This window comes from Squalius cephalus (genome assembly GCF_949319135.1).
Source record: "Squalius cephalus genome assembly, chromosome: 4".
Lineage (NCBI taxonomy): Eukaryota > Metazoa > Chordata > Actinopteri > Cypriniformes > Leuciscidae > Squalius > Squalius cephalus.
Window position 1 is genome coordinate 39,524,414 of NC_137125.1, and position 12,078 is coordinate 39,536,491.

The 12,078-nt window shown below is 35.6% G+C and overlaps 1 protein-coding gene across 6 annotated transcripts in view; it reads right to left on the bottom strand.

Annotated features, from left to right (window-relative positions):
• Positions 1-12,078, bottom strand: part of nav3 (neuron navigator 3) — a 309,331-nt gene that overhangs the window by 14,836 nt on the left and 282,417 nt on the right. For 5 of the 6 annotated variants that reach the window (XM_079868451.1, XM_079868450.1, XM_079868449.1 and 2 more), the window contains 10 exons: positions 11,341-11,492; positions 11,023-11,211; positions 10,794-10,846; positions 9,879-9,899; positions 9,488-9,511; positions 8,886-8,909; positions 8,607-8,684; positions 4,231-4,314; positions 3,248-3,359; positions 2,428-2,549 (listed from right to left, as the gene is read on the bottom strand). In XM_079868451.1, the coding sequence (XP_079724577.1) occupies positions 2,428-2,549; positions 3,248-3,359; positions 4,231-4,314; positions 8,607-8,684; positions 8,886-8,909; positions 9,488-9,511; positions 9,879-9,899; positions 10,794-10,846; positions 11,023-11,211; positions 11,341-11,492 (859 nt within the window). The remainder of the gene's footprint in view (positions 1-2,427; positions 2,550-3,247; positions 3,360-4,230; positions 4,315-8,606; positions 8,685-8,885; positions 8,910-9,487; positions 9,512-9,878; positions 9,900-10,793; positions 10,847-11,022; positions 11,212-11,340; positions 11,493-12,078) is intronic. The other variant, XM_079868448.1, reaches the window with a different exon arrangement.

Below are 12,078 nucleotides of genomic sequence, written 5' to 3' on the forward strand. Positions count from 1 at the left end.
ATATATATATATATATATATATATTAGGGCTTTTTTATATATATATATATATATATTAGGGCTGTCAAACGATTAATCACGATTAATCGCATCCAAAATAAAAGTTTGTTTTTACATAATATATGTGTGTGTATGGAGTATAATTATTTTCTATATATAAATGCATGCACACACATGCATGTATATATTTAAGAAATATTTGCATGTATATACTGTGTATATATATTTATATTATATATAATTTATATTATATATAAATATTTTATATATAAATAACACATTTTTCTTAAATATATATGCATGTGTGTGTATTTATATATAGAAAATAATTATACTCCATACACACACATATATTATGTAAACACAAACTTTTATTTTGGATGGGATTAATCGCGATTAATCGTTTGACAGCCCTAATATATATATATATATATATTAGTGCTGTCAATCAATTAAAATAAAAAAATCAATTAAAAAATCAATTAAATCAATCAGTTAAAAATAACTAGATTAATCACACATTTATTCTGTGATTAATCATGATTAATTGCAGTTAAAAACAAGTTTTATGCATTTTAATATATTTTATAATGTAATAATTTCACAGTTAATCTCCAAATTAATGTAGAAACAACACAGTTCTCTTTTGTCTTGTCGCGGTTGACTGGTTTAAAAGCTTTTGCATGAATAAAAGTATCATATAATGTTACGCTAGCCAAAAGATGTCAGAAAATACGGATGTTGCATTAATCGCGTTAAATATTTTAACACGTTAAACTGGACAAAAATTAATCGAAATTTTTTGACAGATATATATATATATATATATATATATATATATTAGAAAAAATTTCTAATTTTCCTTAAGCATTTTCATTCTCTATATGTGTATTAAATTATATTTAATAGAAGGCAAAACAAAACTGTCCCGCTACTCTCTCTCACAATGCATCCTTATTGTTGAGCCCTGCTGTGAATGTATTATTTTGCAACCCTCGTCTCACTCGTTTTCTTTTTAGTTTGCTTTCTCACTGTCTTTCATCTTTGAGCAGCGTTTCCAGACTGTCTGAATCCAGAGACCACACTGCCTCAAATTGTGCTGATGAATAATTAATAGGCGCATAAATAAAGAGGTGATTGGTATTTATGAGCTCAGTTTGAGCTCTGCTCTCATTACAAGAGTCCAGGGCAGCTTGAGGAAAAGTTGCTATAACTGCTGCACACAATGCCAATGTTATTTCTCAAACAGCTGTTTACCTCAAGTGCTCTTGACTTAATGTACACCCTAAATGAGAATAAACAACAGCCCACAAGCGTTAGGAGATAATAAATCTGTAAAATTGCTGCGAGTGAACTAGAACAGCTGACTCGGAGTAAAACATGCAAAACTGCATCTTAATAACATAAATATATCACCGGTAATGACTGCAACCTGAGCGAGATGTTCTTTAGTGCATTAGAAGATATAAAGATATGTTTTTTTAAAGGGCAAGAACTGAAGGGTGAGGAAGTTTAGGGGTTTGAAGGGCCACTGAGGGGAAAAAATGGGACGAGCATGTCGGATCCTCCATACGGGCATGCAGGAGAGTTTGAGGGGGTGTTATAGTCACCTTGTGTCCTCTATCCTTTCCCTGGTGGTGTGGTGAGGAAGTGAAAGACAGAGAAAGTGTGAGAGAGGGCGTGAAAGAGGGCGAGACAGCCGGAAGGGGGTGAAATGACAGAAATGTTTGTGCTACGTGTTCTTGATGTTCCCAAAGTAGAAACCGAGTTAGAGAGGATGCCACTACTAGAATGATGACTAACTAAAAATCACTTTATCATAGAAGAATTTGAAAAAAGCGTAATAGAATACGATAAAGACACCTTTCTTTCCTCTTACAATGTTAGTCAAGGTTTCACAGTTGCTAAATATGGAAAAGGCATTAATATCTAGACGCTAAGAATGCAAAGGTAATAAGTTCGATTCCCAGGGAAAGCAAGAACTAATAAAATGTAAATATGTACATTGAAAATGTTCATTACATTGTCGCTTTGAATAAAAGCGTCAGCCAAATACAAATGTAAAAGATAATGAATTTGTAATATACTAAACGTAAAAGTGTAAGATGTAAGATGAAGCCATTTATGAAGCCATTTATGCAACCGTCAAGCCGAACAGTTCTAAGAACGGCAAGGAACGGTTACGGTTATATTTCCACTTGAGCTTGGTTCGGTACGGCAAGATTACAAACTGTTCTCAGCTCTATAAGCTCTTTAAACATTGACTGCAGTCGTCAATTTTTTATATTTTGTCATCTAATGCAGTGATTCATATATTTCATATATATATATATATATATATATATATATATATCTTTTTTCACAGTTGTAGTCATCATTCTACAAGCGGACAAGCCTGTGATGCTGAAGCCTTGTGCAATGACTCACCCAGCTTTTCTTCTTTTTCTTCTTGTCGTCTGCGTCTTTAGCGCTACCCATACTGGAATGGCTGGCTGCACTGTTAATACTGGACATACTTTCTGACGAGTGCTGTCGACGGATCCTCAGGTCTGCCACACACACACACAAACAGTCATCATCACATAATAAACATTTGTGAGTTACAATGGAACTTTCAATGGAAGTCAATAGGGCCAGTTTTAAAAGCAGAAAATTTTACAAAAGCACTTACATGTATTCTTCTGTTAAAACTGAAATCTGTGTATTATTTATTGTTTAGTTGTTTAAATTGTTATTTTTATGGTTGTTTTAGGGCTTTAGATGTTAAATGTAAAATGAAAAAAGTAAAATGACTTACACAGAAAATGTTAGTAAGTGTTTTTTTTTTCATACTTAAATCATGTTTAAAAAAACTTTCAATTTTGTGGTAATTGATTATACCACAAGTACTGTCGATTGAGTTGAAAAGGTGCTGTCACGTTAGCAAAAATTGCGGTGAAATATGGTGGGCAAAAAAGATTCATTGTTTATCATCAATAGTGTAAGTACTGTGTGATGCACAGCTCACATAGAAGTCACTTTCAAACCAATTAGTGTTTTGTTAGTCAACACATCAAATTTGCTGTGGGACCAACTTGATATCATTGCGAAATCAGCATGGGGGAATCTTTTGCACGCTCTATGCAAGGATTCTTACTAAAATGATTGGATTTCAACGGTAAATGTGACTGCACCTTAACTTGAACCTGAAATATTCCTTTAATAATTGTGAAACAGAAAGATTTTGAAGTATCTACACAAGCAGCACCTTTATGAACGTGATCAGGGCCGTTGAGGGCCACTTGAATGGCCGTCTGAGCATCTGTGTTCTGAGTTTTCAATGCTTCAATGGTCTCTCTCAACTCCGCCAGCTCTGACTCCTACAACACACACAGTTACATTGAATATAAACACAACTGATTTCCCCATATCGCTTAGAAAAGTAAAAGCACACCTCCCCCCAACAAGCCACATGATTATGATTAATGTCTGTTGCTCAAATGATGCAGACAAGAGTTGCGCAACAAAGTTGAACACTTATGTTCAGAGGTTTGTTTAAATCCCAAACCCTAAATATGCACAAAAATAATTGTGATGCTAGCAAGCATTGCTAATTAAAATATCAAATCAGCATTACATCTGAATCGCTAGAAAGGAAGTGAGCCACATGGCACTTTCGGTTTTTGACCCTACACAAACTCTTTTGTAGGCAAAGCACAAACTCCCTCTCGTACCACCAGCTGTCTTATTCCTCTATCAGATGTTTCCTGCCCAAAAAGCACATGTGGAGATAAGCGCCCCGCTGATCCGAGGAACCGAGCATGTGTTCCAGCCCCGTATTCCATCACAATACGGTCTCTCTGTCGATCCAGAGCTCAAGATTCTAGTGCTTACAATAGGGTTTCAGCTTTAATTGAAATTGTCCCATCTTAACAAAGACGTCCCTCTGTAATCTCTGATGGTTTATTCAAGAGGGATTAACAGAGGCAGGAACTCATTAAGTCGATGATGGTGCTTTGTGCAAATTAAGGAAGCAGTTTCACATTTTAACCTGAAGGTTACATTTACATGATGACTGGATGGTTTTATTGATGGGTGGAACTGCTTAGACTACTCAGTCCCCCCCTAGAAAACGGTACAAGTATCTCTTGATTGGTAGAATATGCTATTAAGTCTCAACAAACACGGAAAACATTCAAATATTTAAGTTATTGTTCACATTTGTGTGTGTGTGTGTTTGTCCTTTCCTACCTTTTGCTCCGCTGTCATTGTTAGACTCTGCAGGCGACAGGTCATGTTCGTCAGACTCTTCTCAAACGCAGCCACCAGGTGTGCCTGTCAAAACACACACACGCAGATTTCAACACATGGTTCTAATAAGATACTTTACCAAATCCACAGGGAAATTTAGAAATAATCGAAAAATTAAACCTCTCTGGGTTCGAGGCTATCAAAGCTTGACATCTAGAGGTACATGTATAAATAATAGTTATGCTAATAGTATGTATGCTAATGTTCAAAAGTTTGGGGGTCAATAAGATTTGTTAATGTATTTAAAAAATATATTATTTTATATTCACCAAGGCTGCATTTATTTGATCAAATATGGTAAAAACAGTAATATTGATATATATTATACAACTTTTTCTATTGTAATATATTTTAAAATATAATTTATTCTTGTGATGCAAAGAATACTCCAGTCTTCAGTGTTACATGATCCTTCAGAAATCATTCTAATTTGATGCTCAAGAAAATTGTTGTGCTGCTTGATATTTTTGGGTAAACGTCATACATTTTTTTTGTATTCTTTGATGAATAAAAGGTTCAAAAGAACAGAATTGATTTGAAATAGAAATCTTTTGTGGCATCACAAACGTCTTTACTGTCACTTTTCACCAATTTAATGCGTCCTTGCTGACGCTTGTTTTTCATACAACACAAAACCTGCTTTGCTTTCGGCAACACAAACCGATGAAGCCAATAATGTGAATGCAGTGGGTGTAAAACAAATATAAGTACACTGTGAGACATACAGTATAGATTTTCAGATCTATTAAGTTTATCCTTCTGTGCATAAAAAACTTACAGCACACTCTGGGCATCTGAGCTGGAAAAACTATCAACAACTATCTTGTATCCACCCAGTCTGAGCCTCTGGAGGATTCCTCCTGGGAAACTCTGATCTATCCTGCACAGGCAAGCTAAACAGTGCTGTGAACTCCTCAACAGTCACCAAGGGATTTGAAGCATGTTTCAGGTTTAAGCTCCTGAGAAGGAGTTCAAAGGAAACACAATGTCTAAGGCTTGTCTGAACATAAGGCCCAGGGCTTTGGTGGAAGAGCCGTCTCTCCTGACCTCAGCTACACTGAAAAGACTTCTGAAGTCTGTGAATGAATATATATTCACACAACAAAGTTACAATAGTAACGAACGTAAGTACATCCAAAATATATTTAATACATCCAAAACATCTTTTGGCCTTATAAATGACCCAGTTTAACATCTGACCTTAGACTCATAGTGTTTTTAAAAACTAAGGGACAGAACAAAAAACAAACAATACATACGATAGTCAGAGCTGGCATAAAATTATTTTTTTATTTATTTTATTTATAATGCTTTTCTAAAACTCAAAGTGCTATGACAGAGTAATAATAATAAACATTAATAAAAAAAAAAAGAATACAAACAATAAAATGAAATAAAATTAAAAAAGCACAGATTTGAAAACATGAATATTTAGAGACTTTCTTATCACCAAAGGTAGAGCATTTCATAACCGTGGAGCTGAAACAGAGAATGCTCAGAGGCTGCTGAACAGTACAAGAACCAGAAGAGAGCAGAGAAAGGGTTGGCGTATAAGGAGTGACAAGGTTAAAATTGATGCGTGACTGTATGGGAAGCCATTGTAATTTATAAAGTACAGGGGAAACATGCTGGCGAAAAGTTGTATGAGTCAGGAGCTGGGTGGCTGAATTCTAAATAGATTGCAGTTTCTTAATAGATTTATCAGGGAGACCAGAATAAAGTGCATTACAATAATCAAGCCTAGACATAATAAAGGCATGATTAAGCCTTTCTGCATCAGGCAAGGAAAGAGAAGGTCTAAGTCTGGAAATAACTCTGAGTTTTCGAGACAATTTTGATATGGGCATTGAATGTGAACTGCACATCAAAAAAAAAAAAAAAAAAAAAGAAAGAAAAAAACCCCACCAAGGTTGCACACTAGAAGCAATAGAGATACTGAACGGCAATCAGTTAACAAATTGAAATTATTCCATTTATGCAGAGCCGTTGGCAAACCACCAAGCAGCATTTCAGTTTTTGACTAATTGAGAAAGTTGTCTTGCATCCACACTGGTAATAGATAAGGGGCCCTAACACAGACCCCTGAGGGACACCCTGATGAATTAAAGTTGGTTTGGATTTATTTTTCACCAAACATACATACTGGAAACGATCAGTGAAATAAGATTTTAACCACTCAAACACATCACCAGAGATGCCTAGCCACCCACACATCCTTTCAAGAAGGATGGTATGGCATACTGTGTCAAAAGCAGCACTAATGTCGAACAAAACTAAAATGCTACAAGCACCCGTGTCAGTAGAAGTGAGAAAGTCATTCGTGACCCAGACAAGAGCGGTCTCTGAGCTGTGTCCTGATCTAAATCCAGACTGAAACTGTTCTAATAGATTATTTGTGGACATCATTTGTTGTAATTGACCAACAACCCGTTTGAGGACCTGATAGCTGTACTCCTATAGTTATAAATAAAATAAAAACATTTTAAATTCTAATATTTTAAGTTAAATATCACTGTGTTTTATAAAAGAGGTGCATTCAAAAGGTTCTTGGTATATACTATTTAAAATGCCTGCCAGGAAGTGAAGCCAAGCGAATACTGAGAGGCACAATGCCAAATGCTTGAGTGACTCTAATGGGAGAGTGCCTCTATAAACACACTTTTACGACATGCCCTGCCCTGACCTGTTTGTCCATCCATTTATATTCCTTCAACAATCTGTCCACACTGAGTCCCTCAGCCCAGTCAAGCACACCTGAAACAGGCAGCATTTCCACAAATCTTACACAAAGGAGCCTGACACATGAATCCCACCAAGCAAACTCTCACCTATTAAAACCTCAAGGTGGACATTTTGACATTAAAATTATTTTAAACTATGATATGCATACAAATGAAAGCCACATATTAGCTGTTTAAGCAACATAAAGCAACCACATATCTAAAGCTACATCTTGTGTTATCACCTTACCTGGTGTGGTTGTGATGAAATCCAGATGTTTTGCTGCTGTAATGACAATATCTGAGCAAAATGGTCTTGTCTCTTTGACCTTTCTTTACGCGGATAACGGTTCAGTTGTGGCCAAAACAGTGAACTAGCTAAAGCAGTCCCCCTGTTAGTCACAGCCATCTTTAAGCTCTCTCACACCCTAATACAAAACTACACAGACTCTCTAATACAAATGCACACGATACTGAAGGATTAACCAATGGGTGGCCAGGAAGTTTTGAATGGAAGAACAAGAGAAACCTTGAGGGTTCATACCCTAATTTGGAAACTTAACCTACACTTAAATGAAAATTATAGACTTGTCAAATGTTTTTTTTCTTAAATGCTTGATGTGCTAATTTTAAAATAAATGGCACTTGGTTTGACACTGTGATACTGGTTTGATAACTAACGTAATAGGATTCAGACATTTGTCGTAATTGTCCAAATAATTTTTGGGTCCAGATATCAGGAAATATTTCAGGAAGTACAATATAATCTTCATATCATATAGTTTCTGTGTTTCTGTGGGGCATCAGAATTCAACAGAAACAAAGATGCTCTCTTTCATCCCTGAAAACTGAACACCAACTTTCAAAAGTTGTTCTAACACTGAGAAGTTCAAAAACATCCGGCTGGAGAGCAGACATTTCAATCCACTCAAGTATTGTACGACTTGAATAGATTTAGTTCGCAGGCGTTCTCCCATACACGAATCCTGTCAAACACAAATCACAGAGGAGGTCGAGTGAAGAGACAGGAACTGTCTCATGCCCTGTCACACTTCTCACTAAACTGTCAGAGAGCAAAGCCCTTCATCAAACCTGCCCTCATCACTCCTGGGACAGGAAAGTGAATAGAGTTCAGCCCGGTCCAAACTCTGCTCTCTTCCTGCAGTGCCATCACACAGAAATCTAATGTGACACTGTGAAACAATGTGCCTTAGTTTGACAATGCAGGGACACAAACTAAAACTTCTCCTCAGAATATCACAGAATACCTCAGATTCTGGGATTTTGAGATGCCTTCAATGCAAATTCCCAAACATGCTGACTGTTAACAGTTTATATTTTAGAAGCCACTCCTGTTTAAAAAAAATTCTTATATCATTTTAATATGATAAAATAATAATAATTATATGATATGATATGATATTACATTAATTATATTGTAAAATCTGTTATTACAAAATAAAGATGATTAAATCTTCTAGGACCTTGGAATTCCTATTAATTTTACTGCAGCACAGGCATTATTATGTGTACTAAATTTAAAACACTAGATGAGATGTATTTTGATGCCTTTCTTTGTTTTAGCATCTAACTCACGTTGGCCGCCAGCTGAGAGGTCAGGGTTGCCACTTTCTCCTGAGAAGCGTCCAGCTCTCTTCGCAGTTTTCTGATTTGCTGTAGGAAAAGAAGTGGTTTCTCATTACAAACCTCAATGAGCTGTGCGCTCAAACAATGGAGAATAAACTGCTTTCATTTTCTTTGCTTAACACCTAGATATCAATCAGTGGCCTCAGGTAAGCACTCTGGCACGTAAGACTTTGAAGTGCTTTCTCTTGTATTATACCAGAAGAGAGTGTATGTAAAATGGGAAATTACCGTTGTATTTTGGACTGTTTGGCCCTTGATTGAGAAAAGAAAAGTACAATTAACTGTATGTTGCATGTTCGTACAAAATGCAGCCATAACCATGAGACAGGAATACATTCGTTTTTAGTAGTTAGATGAAAAGTTTAGCTGTTCGTTACATGTTAAGCATCACATGACACATCATATATAGAAGTCTGCAGTCTTGGACAAATATGACAACAGGAGAGAGAATATTAATGGCACACAAACACAAAATAAAGTGAAATCAAAGGAAAATCAGTGATCAAACGAACAAGAGTCCAAATAAAACCAAACCTGGGAAATTATGGATGTGAATTTTAAAGATGGTTGTCCATGACTGAATGTGAGCCAGTGAATACAAGGGAATTATAGATATTGATACCATAATAGTGTCTCATAAAATGATGCAACATAGCGTTACATTTTCATTTTTTAAATATGTGTGTTGTTGGTAAATGTATTGGTGTGGTTGTCCGATTCAAAAACCCAACTGATTTTGGACTTTGTGAAAGTGTATCACTGTTTGACCTTTTATTGCTTTTACATATTACCAAAATCACAAATATAACTAGGAAACAAGATATTCTTACCTCAGAGTGGGCCTTCTCCTCCGTCTGTGGGAAAAAACAACAGTTAAAGGACACGAAAATAACCCAAATACAATATTACCAACATCCCAATAATTTTTTTTTTTTTTTTTTTTTGCATTCATAAAAATCTACAATCAGTGTTTCCTATTATATCCAATAAGAAGAAAGAATTAAGAAGCCAAAATCCACACCAGCTCTTAGCAAACACTTAAAGGTAAACCACAAAGCCATACAAATTAACCAAAGATCAGAATTTTGCCATTTGGATCAGATTTATGGTTACCCGTTAGTAGCAGCTGATTTGAAGCAAAACGTTAGACTGTTAGGGTTTGCATTTATCAAAAAACATGAAGTGAATACAAGCAGACTTTTCTGTATGACAAATTATTACCTTGTCTAAAAAGGCCAGCACCTGAAAGTGAGAAAATGTGTGTTCAAATAGTGGCAAAGTCACAATACTGAGCCACCATGAGCCTCTGAGATGAATCTACCACCTCTCTAAATCTCGTCATTAGTCTTCATTTATAGCCTTGGTGAATAGTGGAGGTTACATATTCAACTTTGACGACTTCTCAAAGAACTTACTCTTTAAAGTTATTAGTTTGTCAAGCTCAGGCAAATGGAAACAGCATGTATGATGTTACAGTTATTCAGAGACTAGCAGTTAATACGAGTGATCTAAAATGAATATAGAAAGTGAGACTCAGGCAAGGAATATAATGTGTATCTATTATATTTTCAAAGGAAACCCAGCTCTAAAACAGAAAAAAAATGAATAAATATCAAATATAAAACTAAAAGGTATACAGGCAAATTGAAAGGACAAATTAGTTAAAATAAATAATAGCATGCAATAAAATCAATAAAAAAAAGTTTTTATTTAAAATATTTTCTAAAATATATTTAAGAAAAATGTGTTATTTATATATAAAATATTTATATATAATATAAATTATATATAATATAAATATATATACACAGTATATACATGCAAATATTTCTTAAATATATACATGCATGTGTGTGTATTTATATATAGAAAATAATTATACACCGTACACACACATATATTATGTAAAAACAAACTTTTATTTTGGATGCGATTAATCGCGATTAATCGTTTGACAGCCCAAATATTTTTTTTTTTTTTTTTTTTGGGGAAAAGTACTATTGATTTAATTTTGTAAAACGTTTTAAATGAAGAAAAACAATACTGGGTGCAAGACTGGCTACTTCTTTTGCAAAACTGAAATCTGACTGATTAGTCAATCACAAGATTCTGTAGGAAGACTATAGCGTCACTCACCGCAGAATACAAAGATGATGTGCTCGAGACCAAAGACAGAGAAGAACCATGAACTGTAGACAGAGCAGAGCAACATAACGATATAAATATTTCTGTTTTCAATGCTAAAGTTTGCTAACAGACATGCACACATACAGGTACATGCACAACTACATAGAAAAGGCATATCAATGGTACGGATGTAAATAAATAAATGAATTCTTCTAAAGGAAGTAACGTCAATGCTAACCTTCATCTGTGCTGTCTCGGAAAGAACCGGACCGACTCATCCCGCGTGGCCGTTCCTCCAGCGAGGTGGCACTGCCGCCCAAAGTGTGACCCTCCCCGTACAGCTCGAATGAATCCTGTGCTGGAATACTGTTGGAACGGCTCATACTGGTGCTGGGAAGATTATACTGTGACATACTGGTGGGACTCACTGCAACACATATGTCATAATGTCACAAAATGATCATTTATCCCAATATCTGTTTATGGTGTAATGAGAAATCCAGAAATTATAGTTGTGTTCTACTGTAAAGTGTAAATCAGATATGTGTTGACATACGCAGGTTTGAGTAGTGGTATTTGCCAGCGTTGGTGCTGGTTGTGCCCGGTGGTGAAAGTGGACTTCCTGTGTCCTGCAGACCTCCAGTGGAGTGAGAACGCAACCATTCCTTTCCTTCCTCATGGGATGTCTGTCTGGAGGATGGAGGGTACCTGATTGGAGGTAAATAGACAGTTTTAGCTATCCCACAAGGATGCACTTTCCCAAAATGCAGTGTTTTTACTTATTTATAAATAAATGCAACTGTTCCAATTATCGAGTCTATTAAACTAAAAGCACTACATCTTCAGCTGTGATAAGGCTTAACATGATTTATACAATAAAACTAGATAATAACAGCCCACACAGTCTCACATCCATTGTTCTGCAGTAATAGCTTTAGGCAGTGGGCAGATTTAGTGTGCGTCACAGACGGTTTCCATAAAACGAATGGAGATGAATGGAGACGAATGGAGATCACGTGGATCTTCCTGACTGGACTATCATCAGTGCACACATCACTACCTACCTGAGCCTTTAGAATTAAAATACCATATTGTGGCCTAAATGATTTGCTCACATTGCGATTTAACTGCAAATAGAAGGTCACACATGCATGTAGCATTTCCACAGTTTATCTTTCATCCTGACTGCACATTGATGGCTCTTTTATAGTGGTTTGGAGACCGTCTGATTTCATTTAAATGCTGTGCTTATCTCTATGAATATTTAATTTCTTCTTAAGAGCATGTTACTTTT